Source organism: Podarcis filfolensis, assembly GCF_964270895.1.
Source record: "Podarcis filfolensis genome assembly, chromosome: 1".
NCBI classification, from domain to species: domain Eukaryota; kingdom Metazoa; phylum Chordata; class Lepidosauria; order Squamata; family Lacertidae; genus Podarcis; species Podarcis filfolensis.
In genome coordinates this window covers 103,831,545-103,855,178 of record NC_139604.1, presented here as the reverse complement: position 1 = coordinate 103,855,178, position 23,634 = coordinate 103,831,545, and the positions used below count along the sequence as shown (strand labels likewise).

Below are 23,634 nucleotides of genomic sequence, written 5' to 3'. Positions count from 1 at the left end.
CTACTGAGACAATGTTAAGCTTCTGCTACTTACGTACAAAGCATAAATACCGTATTTTTCCAGCTATAAGATGCCCCCATGTATAAGACGCCCCCTATTTTTGGGGACTCAGATTTAAGAAAATGGGGGAAGATGGCTCAGAGTATAAGACGCCCCCCTAATTTTTGACATTATTTTTAGGGGGGAAACCTAGTCTTATACAGGAAAAATATGGTAACTCTGGACAGGCTCCCTGAAAAACCATCTTCCTCTTCACTACCCATTAAGGGTACTGAGATCAGCTAATGAAACACAGTTAGTTTTGCCAATGTTTGATGCCCATCAGCTTGTAACATGGAGGTGGGCTTCTTCACGGGTGGCAACACGGTTGTGAAAAGCCATCTCTGCTGAAATTCAAGAGGTCTCATCAGTGTGGACATTCCACCAGCTCCTGAAAATGCTGCTGTTTAGGCAAGCGTTCACTTGAATGGAACTTGTGACTTTCTTGTTTTAACTGTTTTGAAACTGTTTTAATTGCTGTGTGTTTAATTATATATTTTAATTAAGGATGTTTTAATGCTTCTCTGCCTTTTAATCACAGATTGATTTTATAGTTATAAACCACTGAGAAGCCATTTTGACGTACAAGTGATATTCATTAATAGTATGAAAAATAAAAATATTCTCTCAGTGGTGCAGTGAAAAGGTAAGCTGTTGGTTGGGTCCCATATGTTTCTCTTATAAACAACAAAGACCGCATTCAAATATTATGAACTATAATCAGCCTTTTAGGGTGCTTTGCAAATATTATCTTAGTAATTATTACAACAACCCTGCAAGGGACGTCATTCCCAATTTGTACACAGCAGGACTTAGAGACCATAGATTGCTGTCCAGCAGTTCCTAGCAGAATCAAGATGTGAGCCAAAAGCTTCTAGGTTTGCATCTCAGTCACTTTGTTACCACAAGAAAGTAGCTCTCGAAAACATTATTTTCCTGCTAGTGTTTGAGTAAGTTGGACTTTGGTCTCTTGGCCTTCAGTGAGTCAGACTTAAGCACTGCACTGGTTTTTTAATATAAAAACCAAGGCCTAGTCTTTTTTAACAAAGTCCTACTCTTCTTCCAGCCATGCCTGAATCAAGCAAACTGTTGTTGTTGTTTAGTCGTTTAGCCGTGTCCGACTCTTCGTGACCCCATGGACCAGAGCACGCCAGGCACTCCTGTCTTCCACTGCCTCCCGCAGTTTGGTCAGACTCATGTTTGTAGCTTCGAGAACATCTTTGTGTGAGGTTGTTGTCCCTTTTGTACTTGTTCTGTTGAAGCTGAGAGTTGCCAGGATTTTTTTCAGCGGGAACTGGCCAGAACTGGGAGGCTTATGAATGCACAAAACATGGCTACCTTCTGCTGAAAAAACACTGGAAACTGGAAGCAAACTGTTAGCCAGTGTTTTTTCAGCAGAAGGTAGCCATGTTTTGTGCATTCATAAGCCTCCCAGTTCTGGCCAGTTCCCACTGAAAAAAAAATCCTGGCAACTCTCAGCTTCAACAGAAGAAGTACAAAAGGGACAACCCCCTCACATAAAGATGTGTTAATCACCTCTTGCTCCTCCCTGGTCAACACCCCACAACTTGCAGGATGGACAAAGGGCAAGTGGTTGGATGGACAGTCAGAAGCACCTTCTGCACATCCTCAGGCCTCAATAGCAGGAACTATTGGGACAGAATTGGATAAACTATCATATATGCATATTCAAAATCTAACAGTGGCACATTTCAGGTCAGGTTGAAAATGCTTTAGTTTCTCTCATCCTCACACTAGCCCTCTAAGGCAAGTTCCTATCCTTCCTATTTCATATATGGTCAACACTGATTTAGATCTGATACGAGAGTCTTTACTCATCAGCTAAAGCCTGGTGCCATCTCCAGGAATTAGCCTGCTAGCCTTCAGTGGACTATCTGCATGCTCAAGAATGTAAGGTTGGTAATATTAAAAAACCACATACATTTTTAAGTGAAGAGACAAATCATGACATTAAGAAGATTTAACAGAGGACTCCACAGAAAGCTTCATTCTTAATTGGACATAATGATCAAAATTACAGCATCAAATCTGTTTTCAAGTTTTCTTCCAAAAAATATTGACTGCATGGATTTTATTTTTTACACACACACACACACACACACACACACACACACACACGCTGTGAGTATTTGGCGAGTATTCATGTTGTGAAGCTATGTGTCACAAGGATATCTCAGTTCCTTGGAAACCAGAACATATAGTTTGTGTATCAGATGACAAAACTTTTCTACTAATCCTAATGATTGCCTGTTTGTCTCCTTAAATCACGCATCCGTTTAACATTAATCTGCTTCAGAATTAGGCATACTGACACCTTGTGTGGTTTCTCAGCCTCTGGGTTCCCCTAACATTTTTGTTCTCTAGTTATGTTTCCTCTTCTTCCACCCACCTTCCATTCCATTCCTGCTTTCGCACCTTTGACATATACAGTGGTACCTCGGGTTAAGTACTTAATTCGTTCCGGAGGTCCGTTCTTAACCTGAAACTGTTCTTAACCTGAAGCACCACTTTAGCTAATGGGACCTCCTGCTGCTGCCGCGCCGCTGAAGCACAATTTCCGTTCTCATCCTGAAGCAAAGTTCTTAACCTGAAGCACTATTTCTGGGTTAGCGGAGTCTGTAACCTGAAGCGTATGTAACCCAAAGTACCACTGTATACCGCTTTCCCTCCAACTATAAGAAGCTGTGAAACGCTAATTGCCATTTTGCAACCATCGCTCCACCAGCATCAGGAGATGGAAAGCAGGGACAATGCTTCTGGCCAGCTGAGAAACCAGCAACGTTGGGCTTCTTCTCTCCTTGAATTGTTTCCATTGCAGCCAGTCATTGTAGGAACTTTGGAACTAAGAACTAGTGCCACAGTTGGCTTTTATCCTCACTGGGACAGCATCTACTTCACATTCAAAAGGACCATATTCAATCTCCAGCATCTCCAGGTAAAAGTCCCACAATGCCAGACAGTGCAGAAGATACTGCGTTGAGCCAATGGCCTGACACAATACAAGGCAGCATCCTACATCGTTTTATATTGTAATCCTGAAGGGACAATTTGCAATTTGCTCTGGGAGGCTTTTTGGCTGAAGAGCAGAGGAAAATGCTTTAAATAATTAAACGAACAAATGAATAAACTAACTAAACACTAAGAAGGAATAGCAGCCTCTAGTGGCCACAGAATTGAGTTGGTCAACTGACCATTTCTTCTAAAATATGCCCCAGTATTTCTAAAGAGGCATGTAGCAGCACACAGATTCCCAAACCCAGGGTCTAACTTTGCACAAAACCAAATGTACACCAATACAAAAATGTTTAACCCAGCTTTTCAAATGTGAAAGGACTGAATCATTCTTATTCCCATTTTCTGCCCAGATATATAAAATGCTAGGACTCATCTAAAACCATCCAGTAAATTGACGGCTGGGATGAGACTTGAACACAGGTCCAAGGTACAGTCCTATGCATATTTTCTTTGTATGCTAACATGAGAATTCACATTGATGGTGTGCATATTTTCCACCCTGGCTATATTTCCTTGTTGCTTTAATTCTCCATCTGCTTCCTCGCATTATTTCTCCCAGTTAACTTCTTCTCAAACACCAAAAAAGCAGGAATCTTACTAACAAGGGAAGCTACTTTTGAATTTCAAAGCCAGTTTTGTCAACAGCCTGATTGGCTACTATGGAAATTCTGGGGGAAACTTTTTGCATGTGTGTTTCTTTCAAATGCGTGTGTGTGCGTGCACACACACACACACACACACACACACAAAGATACATGTTTGTTAGACATAGATAATATTTATAAAAGTTACATCACAGCTTTGATAAATTGATGAAAATATTGTTTTAGTGATTATATAGGGATCAACATTCTGTATTTTGTACTCTTCCTCCCTGTTTCATATTAACAAGGGCTTTTCAGCTTGAGTTTTATTATTTTAAGATCCTTCTCAAAGTACAAGGTAAAAGTTTTATAACACACTTCCCCAGTGCCTTTTATTACACACTTTTCTGTCATGATTTTATCACAATTTCAAATGTAAGATAAACATTCATCTGTGTGTTGTATCTGGATGTAAAAGTGGAATCTAAATATGATAAGCAAAACACACAATTATGGGTATTAAGCAACCAGGTTTTACTCAGAGTAGACTCATCGAAATGAATAAACATGATTAAGTTAGGTCCATTAATTTCAGTAGGTCCACCCTGAATAAAACTTAGTTTAATACCAACTGCAGTGATTAACACTAGTGAATCCCAGCAACATACAGTATTAACATCTTTTGAAGACAACCCAAACTAACCTATCTTAATTCAAATACATCTAGGAAAAATCTGCTTTTGAGATTTTTTTTAAAATAGAAGCAAAATGTATAGAGTTCAGCAAAGCACACAATATGTGCCACCTTCAAGTGCAGGATATGGGGTTCTCCATAAACAGCGTGCAGGATCTTACCCAGGGAACCATCCATACATATGCCACTTCTGTGCACAGATCACCCTGCTGGATTATGGCACATGTGTTTTTTATCCAGTTTTCCTCCATGAGCTTGAATGAGCAAAGAAAGTCTACACTGAATAAAATATTTCTCTATTATATACACAGAAGTAAAACGCTGTGCAAACATCCCCAAAACAAACATATAACTTGGAATTTAATCCAAACAGTTCACATCCTGTAAATGTTTAGTTGGTAGATAATCAAGATGTAACTATGATCTATGTAAGGGTTTTATGGTAGTTTTTATATATATATGTCAAAAAAACTATAGGGTTACTTTAAATATGCATTTAATTTATGTTGTGAATATTTAGGGTTCTGTCATTGTGATTCAGAATGGCTAGCCTATCTTACAAATGTTGGTAATATCAATCAATCTCTTTACTGACACTGTAGAAAGCCAATCAACTGACAATTCTACACTATTCCCCAACCCACTTCCATTCACTTTGCCAATGAGATGGGAATGACATCAGATCCACTACTATTAATTAAGCATATTACGGAGAATTAGCTTTAATAATGTTACAACCTTTTCACAATCATGCTAGCGAAGAAGCCATATTCCCGTTTCTCTTTCAAACCTCTTACCAGCTTCATAACATTGTCACCAAGTGTCCTTGTCTACATATGTTTACCATTACATATATATACTCAAGGAACTTACTTTAGGATCTTTAGCCCATAGTCATGGTGAGCCACACCCAAAAGAGTTTTCTAAGACGAGGAACTAACACCAAGACTCTGGCTTAGAATAAACAAATATGCAATTTGTTAAAGAAAACAGAACATAGGCTTCAAGTTGGACAAGCATCTAATGAGTCCATCTCCATCTCTAAGGAATGCAAGAGACGACTGGGAAGAAAGGGTCATGCAGGTGATAGGGGCAGGGAGAGAGAAAAACTAAAGGAGGCTACTGGAGGGCAGAGGGCTGAATGAGGTTAAGAAAAGGAGTCAAAATGTCAATAACATGATCCTGAAGCTGAGGCTCCAATACTTTGGCCACCTCATGAGAAGAGAAGTCTCCCTGGACAAGACCCTGATGTTGGGAAAGATGGAGGGCACAAGGAGAAGGGGATGGCAGAGGACGAGATGGTTAGACAGTGTTCTCGAAGCTACCAGCATGAGTTTGACCAAACTGCGGGAGGCAGTGGAAGACAGAGTGCCTGGGGTGCTCTGGTCCATGGGGTCACGAAGAGTCGGACACGACTAAACAACAACAAATCTGGACAGCTGGAGAGAAAGCAAGGAAACCAGATAACAGATATTACTGTTATTACTAGCATGAGATGGAGGCAGGGAACTTGATCAGCTGAGAAGCAAGTTTCCTTAAATTGCCCAGTTCTCTGCTGATCAAGAGATGGTGGCGGTCTGGCCCTGATACTGATGCTGGCTGTTGTATTGATACATCTCCCAGGAAACTGTGGTTTGGCTGCAGTATGATGCGTGGAGCAAGCCACTGGAGAAGATCTATCATCGCTCTAAAGCAACATTTCTTTCATTGGTTAGAAACCTGAATTCCCTGCTCACCAAACAGAGGTTCAGGTCTCCAGCTGAGAGAAACATGAAGATCTCCATACAAAGGTGTGTGGAAGGAGGGGTGGTAGCATCTCTCTGAACAAGCTAAAACAATAAGTGGGTATTTGAACTGCTGGTTGAAAGGTAGTGGCCGTGGTAATCATTATTTCCCTTGTTTGTTCAGGACCTTCCAACAAAACAAACAACCTTTTTGTGATTGGATTGACATGGTGTTAACAATTCATTTAATGCCCAAATCAGTATGAATACAGGTAAAGCTCTTACTAATACCAGTACCAGGATGTTAAAGCCACCTCTTTTCCAAGCAACTTTAAACAGCCTCATATAAAGAAGTCAAAGCACCCCTCCTTTAGCAAATACATCTAATGTTCATTAGGCCACGTCATATAGCAACCAAACGGGCTGTAGGAGCCCTATGGCCATCTGTTAAACGCTCATCTACTGCACCTGCAGCCTTTTCTGCAATCTTCGCTTCTGCCACTCTCTCCTGCAGCTCTAAGTCCAGCTTTATTGTCTTCAGCTCCTTGTCTTTTTCAGACAGCCGGTCCTGAAGCTGAAGAGTCGAAACGGCGACATTGTTATTGGTATGTAAAAGTGCACGGGCACAATATGAACTTGCAAGAAAGAGATGCATTTCGTTCTCACAAAATGACTCTCTCAACAAACATCGAGCAACGTAAACACAACTCTTACATTTTTGTTTTCATATAAATAACTTTAAAAAATGAAATTGCCGCCCACTTCCATCCTGATGCGTTATGAAGGGAAAGGAACCTACGTATATTCCAGATTTAATTTCACAAACTCTTAACCTACCTAACATACACACAAAGAGAACAATCCTAAAACATGTTGACCAGAGAAGGGAAGTTTCTGGAGCTCAGCAGAACTTACCCGCTAGAAAGGGTGCAAAGTATTGCAGCCTTAAGCAAAAGGTCAAGGCCCCCAAAGTGTGCTAATTTACCTGGTTGAGTTTTCAGATGTGGTTAGCAATTCCAGAACAGGAATTGCTCACCCTAATCTACAGCATAATTCAGGGGTGGTAGCAGAGCATTATCCACATAATTAAATTGATATTTCTCATCCCTAACCCCACCCAACTGTAGCTCCAGTGCTACGTCAAACATTCCATATTGTACAGCACAGATAGGTGGTTATTAACAACAAGTAAGAGCAAACAAACAAACAAACAAACAAACAAACAAGAAAAGCACACTAAGCCACATGGCCAAAACATTTGGAAAGGATTGAGTTAATATGCCTGTCACTATTGATTTCATCATTTGTTGTTTACCTGTGCTTTGTTAATTTTTGCCTGTTGCTTTAAACTCGTGTTTTAATGATTTTACTGGTGTTTTTTGCAGCATGCTCTGAAATCTCTTCATGAAGGGTGGGATTATAAATGGAATAAATAATAATAATAAACATACATACATACATGCAACAGCATTGCAAAATCATGGTCTTAAAAGTTAAGGGAGCTAATAAACAGTGCAACAGAGGTTTCAATTACTCCATACAAGGAACTTCAAATAAACTGAGCAAAAAATAAAAAGTAAACTTGGATATGTCTCTACACTCTGGTTTCTCTTCAGAGTGTATATATCCTTCATAATGAAAACAATGTTGCATTTGAACAGAAGTGTAATGCATACATATTTTTCAGCACTTGAGATCAATAATAATCTGTAATTTCTAACTTATTGTGTTACTATCTTTACTCTAAAATCCACCATGCACTTCTATCACTTAACGAAAAAATGTAATGGTTAATTTGACATTATTATTTTGATAATGAAGTTTGATTATATCTGCAAAACAATTTACTGAGGATTTTACCATTTAATTTATGAAAAATAGATTGCTGTTAGTATAACAAAGCACATCTGAGGGATGCTTAATCTGATAACGTCAAAAACCTTGCACAGACTGACTGTTCTGAGAAGTGGAAAAAATACTGTAAATATGTACAATTTTTAATGTACAATGGATCTCTTAATCATCAATGCAAACCAAAGAGTTTGCTTTGTTACATGGGAGTCTCTTTCTATCAGCTTTGATCCAGGTTATTCAGTGTGTTTAATTAAATCATAGTCAGTTCTGAACAAGGCCAGCCTTTCCAAATTTCCAAATCTGAGCCAAAAAGAACTGCAAAAGAATTTAGATGGCACTATCTGTGATGTCACTGACTTTAAAACAAAAACAAAAAGGCAGACAAGAAGAATATACAAAGATTAACAAACCATGAATCAAATGATCCCTGCAACAAAAGGAAGCTATATCTTGTCAATCAAAACAAACAATAAAGAAAAATTAGAGTAGGTTGATAGGCTTAGAATATTTCACTGTACCTTTTTATTGTTTGTCCTTAGAACGTCCAATTCCCTTAAGAGGAATGCAATATCCTTTTCTTTATCTAGGTTTGCTGTGACATGTAAAGGATCCATGTTGTCAGGCATAACTTCTCTTCCTTGCTTTTCAGTAGAGCTAGAATGAAAAAAGGAAGAAAAACTTCACTGATCAGTTCGTTCAACAAAGAATCTTCTCGTTCAACGTGATACTTGCTACATTCAGGGGCAGGACAAAAGCTGTGTAGTAAAACACACACATCGCACCCAGAAGGTCCCATGTTCATTTCCTGGCATAGGTTTGAAGGAAGGAAGTCTGGGGGGAAAGCCTCTGTACATGACACAGGTGGCAGTTTTATACCAGTTCACACGTCCATAGTTGTTCCTGGATTTTTAAAACTTTCAAGAAATGCAATGCAGAAACTGCTGCTTCTTAAATTTACAAACACAGCACTGTTTTGTAAAGTTTTATATAAGCCATTTGCTATAAATGCACAAAGCATGTGCAGATGTATCTTCCTTTCTTTCCGATGAGATACCTGTTCCTGCTCTGCAAAGAGTCTCAACCATCATGTAACTACAGTGGTACCTCAAGTTATAAATGCCTCAGGCTACAAACGCTCCAGGTTCCACTAACCTGGAAGAGTTACCTCAAGTTGAGAACTTTGCCCCAGGATGAGAACGGAAATTGTGTGCCGGCAGCGCAGCAGCAGAAAGAGGCCCCGTTAGCGAAAGCACGCCTCTAGTTAAGAACAGTTTCAGGTTAAAAACAGACCTCCGGAACGAATTAAGTTTGTAACTAGAGGTACCAGTAATACCTCAGGTTAAGAACTTAATTCGTTCTGGAGGTCCGTTCTTAACCTGAAACTGTTCTTAACCTGAGGTAGCACTTTAGCTAATGGGACCTCCCACTGCCGCCGCAACATGATTTCTGTTCTCATCCTGAAGCAAAGTTCTTAACCTGAGGTACTATTTCTGGGTTAGAGGAGCCTGTAACCTGAAGCGTCTGTAACCTGAGGTACCACTGTACCAGTCTCATCCCATCACTTTTCTACAACTGCCCACTGAATTCTTGTTAGCTTATTTAAGAAGTTATCTCCCGTGATAATAAAAGAAACTGAAGGTGGGATTCAACCAAGTTCTGCTAGCAAAAGCTCTACATAAGGACTTCCACATGCACTATGGGGATTCCCTCCTCCTTCTCCCCCATGTGCCTTCAAAATTTGCTTGGTGTGGGGTCAGTAGAACCCCTGGAACAATGTGCATGGGGAGGAGGAGGGATCATTCCATAGTGGGAAGCCACAAAGCTTGCCCTGGCAAAAGATCACCATCATGTGATGCTGAGCTTTTAAAAGCCTCAAATGAACAGCTTGCTTACCTTAACCTTTTATCAGTGCAAGAGACAGTGAGATTACGTAGCTGCAAAGTTTTGGTACAAGCAGTTTGCATAATGCTTAAACTGGATGTTGGCTGATCAGAACAGTTTAGCTGTTCACTTTTAGTCTGAATGGCTTGTTCTCTTGGCTGTGATTTTGCTGAAGAACTGTGCAAATTCAGGTAACTGGGAGCAGAGACACCGTTCTTTTGCTCAGAATTCTGCTCCAAGATTTCTGTTAGAAAAATAACAACATTTTACTGTTTAATTAAAGAAGATGAAAGATGAGCATTTAATGCAGCTGAATGACAACGCTGCTGGCTTCTAAAGAAGTTCAGTAAAAACAAGTAAAATTTAATGCCAGTTTAACTGCCAGGATTTCCACAGCATGGAAAACCAGCTGTGTGGATTAGTAAGTTGAACACAACCTGCATCCATGCATCTAAGTGGCAGAGAACAGGAGCTCCAGCACATTTCCCAAAGTCATTCAGTACTGAACTATACAAAAAGTATCACATACGAGTATAACTCTTCCAAGACTGTGACTGCAATCAGACATGGCTTCATCGTTGTTTGTTGCAAAAATACAGTTGTTAACATGATCCAAAGTTTATTGATCACGACAACATGACAAGCTGCGGGAGCGCCTTGTGACTGTGCTTGAAGAGAAGGAAGGGAGGGGAACTATATGAAGAAGAAGAAGAAGAAGAAGAAGAAGAAGAAGAAGAAGAAGAAGAAGAAGAAGAAGGAGAGAAGTTTGGATTTGATATCCCGCTTTATCACTACCCGAAGGAGTCTCAAAGCAGCTAACATGAGCCTTAAGGATCATGTGGCTTATTCTCATCACACTAAACTATGGTCTAACACAAGAGTGGGGAAACATTCCCACCCTAGCAGATCAACTGTGACAGATAGTTGGGACAATCCATCTGTCAATCACCTGGTAACAGATGATGGACAGGTGGGTTGCTCCACTTACCCATCAGTCCCTTGCACAAAGCTTCCCAAGTGCCCAACAGCCAGCTGGTCGTTGAGTGCTTGACAACCTCTGCACAAGGGGCTTTGCCATCCTATCCTCAGCACTTCCCAAGCAGTGAGAATATAGCTGGAAAAGCTGCTTCATATAGGTATCAGCTTCATGACCAAGTTCCCCACAAAGACCTCAGTCACAGCTGACCCACCTATGTTTCTACATGCCCTGCTACTGCTGTCATATATCATATCATGACTGCTGCTCTGACATCATCAGGAAACTGCTCCACAAGACGTTCCTACAGTCTCTGTACAAAAATTCCCTTAACTTTTCTGAAAATTCTGCTGTGCTTCCAAGGAACTGAATGCACGTCTTCTTTGCATCTTTAACAAAACTATTATGCTATGGACACCTTCATACAATTCATTATTTACCCACTAAAACAGATAAACTAACATTAGCGAATAGGACCATTTTTTTCTGTAAGGATAGCTTCATATACAGGGAAGTGTTCTATGTGTAAACTAGATAACTGAATACGCAAATGAAGTTAATTTCTCAAATATCCAGTTGACATTACTGCAATCTGCTTTTTCTTGAAGGAACAACAGCAGCACAATCACTTGTACAGGAAATTTCCCCTTCAAGCTGGGGTTTCTCAAGACCGATAATAGAAAGAACATGAATCTCAATGCCATTTATATTCTGGTGACTTTAAAGGTGATCAGTAGTGGAGCACATGCTTGCCATACAGAAAAGTCCTAGCCTCCATTCCTGGTAAGATTTCCATCTGAATCCAAAAGATCCAACGCCAGAGCTCTGTAGACCAGAGATTGGCAACTTGTGATCCTCCAGATACTGTCCAATGGCAACTCCCATCATCCTTGTTAGCTGTACTAGTTGGGACCGATGGAAGTTGGAAGTTCAGGAGCATTTGGAAGGCCCCTGATTTCCCATCCTTAGTGTAAACAGCACCTATCATATACTTAGCAGTGTATGATTTCAGAACAATTTGCATTTGACATAACTGGGGGTATTTGTGCTCCATGAGTGGTATCCATGTACATTTATCTGTGTCTCTTATGCGTCACCAAAACTAAAGCAGACCCATACAGAAACTTGAAGAAGTTGACACCACAGACTTTGGCTCCTACTAGTAAACTGCAGTTACATGTAGGGTTTACAGTACATGTTTCATTATGTGTAGTTTTAGACTGAAGTAAAGCATGGCAATCCTGCCAACTTAGCAGTTCGAAAGCACGTCAAAGTGCAAGTAGATAAATAGGTACCACTCCAGCGGGAAGGTAAACGGCGTTTCCGTGCGCTGCTCTGGTTCACCAGAAGCGGCTTAGTCATGCTGGCCACATGACCCGGAATAAAGCGAGATGAGCGCCGCAACCCCAGAGTCGGTCACGACTGGACCTAACGGTCAGGGGTCCCTTTACCTTTACCTTAAAGCATGGCAATATTTTCCTTCACATACTATTAAGGAATAACTACTTATAAAGGTGGTACAGTTAAAACTCAAGAACGTTTCACCCTTCGACTACCGCTAATCAATGATCAGCAAGTTCTCTCAGTGAGAAAAAAAGTTTTGTACACCACGTTTTACTCCCTACTCAATATTCCTTAGCTCTCTGTGTTACAACGTAAGCCCTAGGTTTAGTTAAGTAATAAGACAAAAATCTGTAGAAGAGAGCTGATCAATACATATATTGTGTCAGCTAGAAGAGACATATAAAATAGACTTAGAAATATCCAATTTGTGATTTATTAAAGAATTCGGATAGGACTGCCAGATGTGTTCTGACAGTATAAAAACAAACATAATTAAACTCGTGCCATCTGTAGGCACAATTTTGTGCTCAATACCGTTTCACGGGGTTGAACAGAGAGATGCATGACTGCAACTCTGCCCATGCAGTGGGGATTTGTCCAGCTTCTTCCAGCTACAGCCTCTTAGTCTTTGCCCTGTGAAAAGCTGCTCTTGAGGGTTGGAAGGCCCACAGGAATAGCACAAGGCATGGCTCAAGGAGGCTGCTCTGGAAATTGACGTAAATTGGGGAGTTTCTGCACAAACAGAATCTGTATCACAGCCATGAGGCTATATACCACAGCACTACTCTTTTCTAAAGTGGAAACAATTAGATGACGAGTTTTTTGTTTTTATAATGAATCAACCCCCATTAGAATTATGAATCAAGAACACGGTGCCCACATACGCCTCCCCTAAATGAACATTGCAAAGTTAATTCCCTGAAATTGATGTAGGTGAATGCCTCACTTTCTAGTGTCCTACTCTGAATGCTCCCACTTGGTTCCCAGTCTTATTTTCAACTCTGGCCACACACAATGGCTACAAAGCATAAGTACCTGTAACTGCACTGGTTCATGCTCATTCCTGCTATCCTTACTTCTGCCTTTCCATCCCAACACCTGTTCTCTCCCCACCTCATTGATATTTAGAACGCGAGGTCCTTGGATCAGAAGTTTGTCTTTGGTGGTCATTTTTCTCTGTTATGCACCATGTACATGTATTGTAATCAATAATAACAACAATACTCAAAATACCATTGTATGAAAACAGTTAAGGTCCACCAACCACAAAAACACTACAATATGTAAGATCATTAAAATAAACACCATTTGCAAGATAAAAATGAAGAGAGATTTAGTAGCCATTGAGGTTCTAGTAGAAAGGCAATTTTAAGGAAACCCCAAATGTAGTAATTCCCTTTCTCAAATTCAAGAAACATTAATGAAATCCTATTTTTGTTTTCTTAAAAGTAAATTCCATCATAGTTAGTGAGGCTTACTCTCAGGTAAGTGTACATAGGATTGAAGCCTAAATTTAGCCACCACCACCAGCCCAGTTTGGCAGATACCGCCTTTCATACCCTCTTCTCAAAGCTGGCTAATCATAATTTTAGTACTCAGTGTCAACTGTGATCATTAAGCACTTACTGTGTAAATATCACGAGCTTCCTTAGGCATTTGCTTATTTTATTTTTTTTGCAATTCATTAACATGATATTATCTCCCAGCATTAGATTTAGGAGAGAAATCAGTTGCAGTTGTGCAGATTTTTTTGTTCTGTGCCTGGGCATTAAGACCATTTTTGAGATTCCACGCATATACAATCAAAATAGCAGTATTGCTAGACAGATAGTAAAAAAAAGAAGACGACAAGGAAGAAGAAGAAGCGGGGAGGGCAATTTCAATGAAACACAATGTTAGTTCTAATGGACGGATGATTGTGTTTGGTCTTTTGAAACTTTGAAGTATAGGTAAGTCTTGATCACACAAATTAATAAATCCTAAAGCTGGAGTTAACAATAACCATTACACCCAAATTCTGCAGCTTAGCCCAGGCAATTTTTCAAAAGGTCAGGTTGTGAACTGGAGAAGATCAGGGAGGTCCACCGCATAGCTTTGTTGCCAGGCATCTCCCGTCTGGATTGTTGCAGGCATTTATTAGTATTCGTCAGCAGACTCAACAAAGCAAACAAGAAATTCAAGCACGAATAATAAAATGAAAATGCTGCTATATAACCCTTTGTCATTCAGCAAATATGGGACTTTTTAGCTACATTGTTCCTAAACCTGGGTTACTACTTTAATTTTTCTCCACCGGGTTGACTGAGCGAGTATGCATGTGTGTTAAATGCAGAGCTCCCTTAACAACTGCAGGACTGCCATTTAATCTGTTGGTAGATGGACCACTTCCTGTGGGAATTCTAGCTATGACTTCCAGATCCACCAAATAAATCTCAGATTAAGAATCCAAATGAAACCTGCCTTTGGCAGATAAAAAAAAAAATGTCAAGATGGATATAAACAGTAAAATTATAAATTATCTAGGTGCTGCACACTGATTTGATGCGCCGGGTTTTCTTTGTGTGTTGTTTATATTTTACTGCAGTATCACAACTACACAAGGTATTCGTCAAATGTCACACTTTTATAATATTGGAGGCATCATTAAAACTGTTTGGCTAAGGACCTTGAAGTGTTTAAGCAGTAGCTCAAAAGTATATTTGTGCAAAGTAGAAGAATAAATTTACATATCAGCAGCAGCTCATAAGGGATGAGTAAATATTCTGTTTATCTCTCATTGTAATTCAGGTTAGTTTAAATACAGGCCTTCAAGATATCATTACAATCTATATAGATTTATTACATAATTTCCAAACACAGTGCCTGGTGGAGTTTTACTCAGCCAAACGAGTACTTGGGTTTTCTATCTAAACCAGCATTTTAAAAAGGGAAGAAAGTAAGCCTTTCCATTATAGATAGATAGATAGATAGATAGTTAGTTAGTTACTGTGACACCTGGCAGATAACACTCTTATTATATATATTTCCTCATCAATTATCCAAATCTTAATTATCTAAATTTCCTTTTTATGTGGAGCAAGGTCATGTCCCTGCATACCCTTTAATTAAACAGAAATCCTCTTTGTCACCCAAATTTATTCAGGTATTAATGCCAATATGATAAATTTTATAATTTAAAATGGCAAAATTAGACAACCACACACGCACACACACACACACACACACACACACACACACACACACACAAAATGCCCCCTGCCTTATTGAAATAACATACCTTTAAAGTACTTGTTTTATTTTTTTAGCCTGCATCACAATAACATTAAGGCCACTTTAGGCAATAATGAGCTGATAAACGTCATTCTCTGGAAAACGGTACATTAAACATGCAGGCAAAATCTTTGATAATCTCATTTCATCTCTGATGCATCCCCCTGGGGGACATGAACTGGTTTTTAATGAAAAAAATGGTTATGTCTTTGCTCATCATACCTGTAGTAAGGCTGGCCTGGTCTAAATTTAAGCTTTACACTTCTTGATAATAAAACTCTATCCAAAAAGGTTTATAAGCAAAGCAATGGCCAGACATTTGCAGTACTTGTGATAATTTCCCTAAACCTTATTTGGAAGATACCTGACAACTCCAAAAAGTGTACAATACTGGCAGCGCAAAGCCATGGAGTCCAAGCGGTAAACACCAAATTATATTAAAGTTGAAGAAATACAGCATTAAGGGATGCCAACTTGCCTTTGAGAATGAACAGGGGTACTTAGCAGTCACTGCTCTCCTTTTTCAATATACTGTATCGGTTTTCAACAAATCAAATCAAACCTCAAGAGATAGGTACTCGGTTGCTCCGTCAAGAAGGAACTTATGAGTTAGATGCGAGCAGCTTCTTCTTTTTTAAGTCCTCACAGTATTGCTTATGTCAAAGTATTCAAAAAAAATTTGAGGAAGAAGGGAAAAAGAAAAAGCTGTGAAGAGAGTGGTCAACTTAGTATTTAACTTAAAAAATATTGAATATAGTTGCCTTTGCTCTTCATCCTTCAGGTTTTTGGTTGTTGTTTTTTTACATTTGTATACACCAAGTATCACTTATATTCACTGATCCATAATGGCCGCTCAGCCCATCCATAAAAGGCGGGTGGCGGTTGTGACCCGGCGCATGAGCTCCTTCACCTCCCTGTGTAATAAAAAAATTAAGGTCATATATAGATATAGATATAGATATAGATATAGATATAGATATAGATATAGATATAGATAAAAGGTAAAGAGACCCCTCCGACTCTGGGGTTGTGGCGCTCATCTTGCTTTATTGGCCGAGGGAGCCGGCGTACAGCTTCTGTACGGCCAGCATGACTAAGCCGCTTCTGGCGAACCAGAGCAGCGCACGGAAACGCTGCTTACCTTCCCGCCGGAGCGGTACTTATTTATCTACTTACACTTCGACATGCTTTTGAACTGCTAGGTTGGCAGGAGCGGGGACTGAGCAACGGGAGCTCACCCCGTCGTGGGGATTTGAACCGCTGACCTTCCGATCGGGAAGCCCTAGGCTCTGTGGTTTAACCCACAGCGCCACCCGCGTCATATATATATATATATATATATATATATATACACACACACACACACACACACACACATAATGTTCATAAATGTACCAATCTAGCACGTACATCGATATGTGGACCACATGTCTGGAGCAGCACAGGAAGACCGTCCTGAAACCATTTTGACTCCCAAACTGATGAAATGTTTTCTCTGCAAGGAGGGAGAGGGTGAGGGAACCTTCCCATTGTCTCAGGAATTGGGAAATCACCATCTCAAAGGAATGGCCAGACTACCAGGAAAGGGAATCAGATAACCTGGCAGACAGGAAAAACAACATTCAAATTTATGTTGTAGACCGCCTTTTCTGTGATGTAGCTTTGATGTTTGTTGGGGATGGTTTTGGGTTACACCCCTTCTGTAATGTATGTATGATGTATGGAGGGGTGGTCTTGAGCTCCAGGGCAGGGAATTTAAAACGTCTATATAAGGGCAGGCACACCTTTGTTCTGGGTCCTTCTCCTCTCTCCTGTGTGCGAGGGGAGCACCAATTGCAACAGCTTTAATAAAGATCAGGCTTACTTGCTGCTTTGCTTCTCAAGATTCTCTAGTTGGCCTCTGTTATTTTCTCCTACCGATGGAGAACCTACAAAGGACTCTATAAAGGGCTCTTGCATACCCCATAAGGTAATAAGGGCAGATTTTGTTTACAACACCTGGAACACGCCGGTTTCCCATGCGGCCGTTGGCTTGCACCCCCTGGCCGTAGTGGAGCATCACGGGTCACCCACCAGAACCTGTTTTGAATCGTGCCTATCCGTGGTGGCCTGGGGGATGTGCTCAAGGAAATGGACATGGAGTGGTAGTCTTCTCTCTGGTCCACTTCCAAACCATAAAGAACTAGCCGGTGCTGTTCGCTGCAGCCCAAGCCACTCCCACCACTGCATATGTAAATGGAGAGAACTGGGGGCCCTTCTCTTCTTTTATGTAGTTATTGCAGTTTTGGATGAGAGGCAGAAAGGACTTTAGAGTTCTGAAAACAGGGGAAAATGGCTTTTCTCCATATGAAATGGACTTATGAATTGTAGTAGGTTCTTGCTTTCTAATGACAAATAAAAACATCAGAAGAAACTAATGGAGTCATGTTTATAGGTTTTACGACATTCTGCAAGAAAAAGAAGAAATTACTGCGAAGGCTGTGAGTTCCTAGATCAGGGTAGCCAACCTGCTCCCCTCTCCATGTTGTGAACTGCTCCTGATGCTGTGGACAACAATTCCTACCGTCCCTGGCTATTGGCACTGCTGCCTGGGGCTAATGGGAGTTGTAGTCTGAAACAGCGGGAGGGCACCATGTTGACCATCACTAGTAACAGAATATAACCCATTCTATACGAACTGTTTACTACTCCTCACCGGAATTCCAGCAACCATAAATCTTTTTCCAGCAAAAAATGTTTGAACAACAACTTGGATGGAGAAACTGAGATGTAAGCAGCTTGCTTTATTCTGCGAACAACCGTCAAGATGAGCCTCTGCCAGGTTTGTGCAGTGATGGCCAACCTTCTTGCCATTCTGATGTATAGATGATGGAGAAATGATAGTATGAGAGACAGCTGACAGGATGATCATAACAACACTATCTCCTACTTAAGACTTGACTCGTACCCCTCTAACCCCACTGCCATGAAGGAAAGAAAGAAAAAGCCAGCATCTTGAATAAAGATCTAGCATGGGTTAGAAATGGAAAAAGGGCTGGTGAACAAAGAAAAGATGTTTAAATACACAACACAGTAACTCTTCCATAATACTAAGGGCTAAGTCAATGTGGTACCCTCCAGACGTTGCTGGAATCTAGCTCAGATCAGCTCCAGTCAGCATGGCCAATGCTGGGATCCAATATCTGGGCAGCACCACATCAGCTACTCATAGACTGTAAACTCCATGTGCAATTCTTTGAATGAGCCCATTATTTCTGAACTGCAGCTAAATTGAACTGAATAAAATCCTAACCCCGGGGGTGGGGGAGAGATCGTAAAAGAATCACAACACAAAAATGAATAGTATTTACAGCTCTAACGCATACTTCCTAAGCCTCCAATGGCCATGACAGATCAGGGATTTTGCAAACTGAACTACTGTACGTTGGAACACAAATATACTGTTGCACCCCGCCCCAATCCATGGATGGATTGCTAACAGACTGGATGGGTGGCTAACAGATTGAGGTTGAATCCTGACAAGACAGAAGTACTGTTTAGTGGGGCAGGCAGGTATGGGGGACTCCCTGGTCCTGAATGGGGTAACTGTGCCCCTGAATGACCAAGTGTGCAGCCTGGGAGTCATTTTGGACTCACAGCTGTCCATGGATGCGCAGGTGAATTCTGTGTCCGGGGCAGCTGTCTACCAGCTCCATCTGGTACGCCGGCTGAGACCCTACCTGCCCGCAGACTGTCTTGCCAGAGTGGGGCATGCTCTAATTATCTCCCACTTGGACTACTGCAATGCACTACCTTTGAAGGAGACCCAGAAACTGCAACTAATCCAGAATGCGGCAGCTAGACTGGTGACTGGGAGTGGCTGCCGAGACCATATAACACCGGTCCTGAAAGACCTACATTGGCTCCCAGTATGTTTCCGAGCACAATTCAAAGTGTTAGTGCTGACCTTTAGAGCCCTAAATGGCCACCATAGCCGCAGCCTTGGATTCAAACAGAACTCAACAATCTCTCTCTTTCTCTTTCCATCTTGCTGCTTTGCTTCTAGCTCACATCACTACAAACTCTCTGCTCTCGACTCAGCCTTATTCCTTCTAACTATCATTGAGTTGGGGGAGGGGCCCCACCGATTTGACATCTTGCATAGATCCACTTCCTTTGTTCCCCTTAGTGGCCCATCACCTGGGCAATTACCTTATCCAAAAACTAGCCTGGTTTACATTTGAACACTTGCTGGATTCCAGTGGTTAGAAGGCTCTCACCATACAGCCTACTCCCCCTATAGCTCATAACACTATTATCGCATATTGTTCCTTAATGGTGTGAAGAACGTTCTCTATCTATCAACGTAATTTCTGTTTTGTTTTACACAGTCAAAAAACACAAAATGCACATTCCATAGCAAAAATTTGGAATTCTATAAACAAAAGGATAACTCATCTTGGCCAATTGATTATGAAGCCCACTGTGTGTAAGGACTATGCATACCAAGATGTTAGGGTGATCTGGTACTATTTCATGTGTAAGTCGCAGAACTTGCAAATGGACTCTTTGAAAGAATTAACCTTTTGAACCTTTCTTAGGGTATAGTGACCCCTAAAGGTACTAAAGTTGAACTGGCTACAGAGGTTCTAAAATGTAATAGAATGAATACATATTTGTTGCTGGCTGTGAAAAGGGGAGCCTGAAGGACACCTTCGGATTTTGTTAGTTGCAGTGGTCCAGTTTCCTCTGAGCCACATCTTAGAAACCTTGATCTGGCAATAACGGAAAAGGAATTCAACAAGTGGGTATAGTGACCATTCATGAAACAGCCATAAGTCAAGGAAACATTTCCTGTCGAGATCAGGACAACTAACCCCATTGCCAACTACGAAAAAGGAAACTCATGCCACAACAGTCTGCATAATAGGATGGCTTCCCAAAGGAGATTTCTTTCTTTCTTTCTTTCTTTCTTTCTTTCTTTCTTTCTTTCTTTCTTTCTTTCTAAAAATCACCTGTGATATTCAACGTTTAACCCACTTCCCCATAAATTCTCTATATTTTATGCTTTGTGGACCCATTTCACGAGTTGTTGTAAAAACAGAGCAGTTGGGTGGTGAACTCCAGTCCACAGCTTGGATGTGGCCTTCTAGGCCTCTTGCCTTCCAGTCTCTGGCACTCTCCCCAAAGCACCCTCTCTCTGTGCCCTCCTTGAGTGCTTTTGTCTGGCTAAAACATCTCATTGAACTGTGATAATGCCCCTTGATTGCCAGGATGGAGAAATTTGTAGAGAAATCTCTGGCCTTTGCATGGCTGGAATCTAGCCTACTGTACAAAGGTAAACAAAATCACATCAATGGCTCTACCCACTGATGCTTCTGGCTCTTCCTACCTCTGGCAAGCAGCCCCTGAATAGTTTTCAACCCCTTGGGGGCTGAAAAAAAGGGTTCCCAATTTCAATAGTAGAATATGCTGGTACAACAGGGTGCTGGTCTTGCTGTTTCTGTTACGAAAAAGGAGCAATGCTGCTGAGTGCTCCAGATGGCTGGAAAGCCAAACAGGATGTTGATGTTTTAGGACTGTACCGTGGGAAGCAGGGACAGTCTATTATGTGCTCTGAGCACCGGATGTTAGCTCAGAGTGTCACATGACCCTGTACTGGAAGTACATGGGTGGAGTTATTCTCTCTCTGCAGCTGTTGCTGTATCAGAGGGTGCAGACATGTTGTTCTCTGCACTGAGGAAAGACAGAAATAAAGGCATGTAAATACATTTCTGTCTGTCTCTTTCCCCTCCCTGGGGATGGCAGGGAGTGAGGGAGGAGGAGAGTGGCTGTGTTCTTCTTTCACGTTTGAAGAAGGATCGGCCGATAAAGACCTCGCCTTGTCTTGCCGGGAGTCGCTGACGGGGAGGTCAACATGGTATCAAGCCGGGCACCCGGAGAGTGGCCAAATTCCTCTGAAGATATGGCTTGATCCAACATATGGTAGCAGACGCTGCTGGTTATCTGATCCATGGGAATCAGCATGAGAGGTGAGAGGTTGATGGATCGTGTGCCATCCTCTGCACCAAGGAAAGAAGATAACGTCTGAAATTGCAGCCAGAAGCTGAACAGACGGCTGGCCCCAAGAGGGGGTGTTTTCCAAGCAACGGAGCCCCAAAAAGGTATGCTGAATATCGGGCTAAAAGTGTGAATGCAGATTGATTTATTCTCTGGTTCACGAGAGAGCTGCGTTTGGAAAAACAAGCTCTGAAAGAAAGGCTTACATACCAGAAATTCCTGTGGTGAGATAAGGATTCCCGTCCCGGGGAAGGTTGCTAAGCAACGACAGTCGGCAGTGGAAAACTACTGACACCTGGGGCTGGCTCAGTCAGAGCCGGGAAAGCGAAAGTTGTTTTGACTTTCAGACAGCTTGGAGATTGCCTGCCTGAGAGATAGGCAGAAAAACAGCTCAAAAAGGAGCTTTTGGGATTTTACTAGCTCGAGAGTGGAGAGCTGAGGCTTGGATTCAAAATGGATGCCAAGGACAGGGGGAGGGAAGAACGGAGTTCTAATTCCCCCACTGATGAAGCTACTGGAGAGGATGCTGTAGCTTTGAACGTTGTCCGATGCTACAATTGCGGACAGGCTGGGCATCTTCAGCGGAGCTGCAAGAAGCCACGCCAGCCAAAAGGAGCGAAGGGCCGCTCAGCAAAGCCTGAGGCGTCAGGCAAAGGTCATACCAAGTCTTCGGTGAAACCTGCAAAGGCCCTGATGGCGAAAGGAACCACGCCAGATGTTGGGAACTCGTTTGTAATTGACACTGGATGTAATTTTCATATGTCCCCGCACAGAGGACTCTTTTCGACGTTTAAGAAGCAAAGCTTCGCTGTGGAACAAGCCAACGGTCAGAAGCTGGAGGCGACCGGGGTTGGATCTGTGTATCTTAAGAGTCTGAACTTGACAATACACAATGTTTACTTGGTTCCTGAATTGAAGTTCAATCTGCTGAGTGTTTCGCAGATTGCAAAGAAAGGACTGAGATTGTCCTACGATGCTGAGAGCTGCGAGATCTTCAAAGATGGAGAGTTATATCTTTCTGCCAGACAGAAAGGTGGACTGTATTTGTTGGACTTTGACCAAAGTGATTACATGGAATGTAATTCTGAGTCTAACATGATTTCTCTTGCAGGTGTGACCAAAACGAGCGCCAAGAAAGTGGCCAGGGTCGACAGAGCGTTTCAGCGGGTGTATGCTGATGTGATTGGTCCTCTAGAACCATCTAGAGGCAATGCAAGATTTTATCTTGTGTGTGTGGATCATTTCTCTAACTTTGTCTGGGTTTATGTGTTAAAGAAACCACAGGAAGCCTTGGAAAGGTTTCAGGAGTTTTGTGACAAGGTTAAAGACATGCATGATGCTAACATTGATTGTCTTTTGACAGATGAGAAGCAGATTTTTCTTTTACAGGGTTTCCAGAGGTTCCTGCAGAAGAAGGGGATCAGACACAAGATTGCTGTTTCAGCGGAAGCGTGGAACAGGGGTGTTTGTGTAAAAGTGAACAAAGAATTGCAAAAGGGAATGAATGCGCAATTGCTTAGTTCACATCTGCCACATGAGTTCTGGGCGGAGTCACTCATGTCGTTTTGTCATGCGTGGGTGAGAAAGGTTTCAAGAGAGTTGGGAAGTTCTCCTTTTGAGAAACTGTTCCGGAGAAAACCTTCTGTTGCCCATTTCAAGGTTTTTGGGTCTCATGTGAGGACAGAAGCTCCAGGTGGAGTAAAGAATGCCAGAGGCATTTTTGTGGGATATGAAAAGGGTCTCTACAGAGTAATTTTGTCTGAATCTGGTCAGGTGATTCTCACAAAATTTCTAGAGAGTGCTCCTGAAAAGGAGAGAGTGATAGTACACACATTTCCCACAGAGGACGATTCAGATGATGATGATGATTTCACAGAGTACAGTGGTACTGAGAGTGACAGTGATAGCTCAGAGAGCTCAGTCGTCACAGTCATTGAGAGGAAATCTCACACAATGGATAGACCTTCACAGGTGAAGGATGAACCACTGTTTACTGTTGGAACTGGTTCTCCAAAGAGTCCTGAGACTGGACCAGTGAGCAGAGAGGATCAGCACCTCATACGCAGGTCTGAGAGAGTCACAAAGGGTGAACCACCCAAAAGGTACTCAGAAGAGTTTGCTAACTTAGCTGTTGCACGTGTTGCTGTTGTACACAACCGAGGACAGGTTGGAGCTGTGTCTAAGTCAGAGACA

General features: G+C 41.6%; 1 protein-coding gene across 4 annotated transcripts in view; it reads right to left on the bottom strand.

Moving 5' to 3' along the window:
- Positions 1–23,634, bottom strand: part of MIPOL1 (mirror-image polydactyly 1) — a 187,970-nt gene that overhangs the window by 127,678 nt on the left and 36,658 nt on the right. For 3 of the 4 annotated variants that reach the window (XM_083616858.1, XM_083616859.1, XM_083616860.1), the window contains exons 3-5: positions 9,825–10,056; positions 8,450–8,585; positions 6,546–6,651 (exon numbers count right to left, since the gene is read on the bottom strand). In XM_083616858.1, coding sequence (XP_083472984.1) covers positions 6,546–6,651; positions 8,450–8,585; positions 9,825–10,056 — 474 coding nt within the window. Of the gene's footprint in view, positions 1–6,545; positions 6,652–8,449; positions 8,586–9,824; positions 10,057–15,880; positions 16,051–23,634 lie in introns of those variants that run through there. The other variant, XM_083616861.1, reaches the window with a different exon arrangement.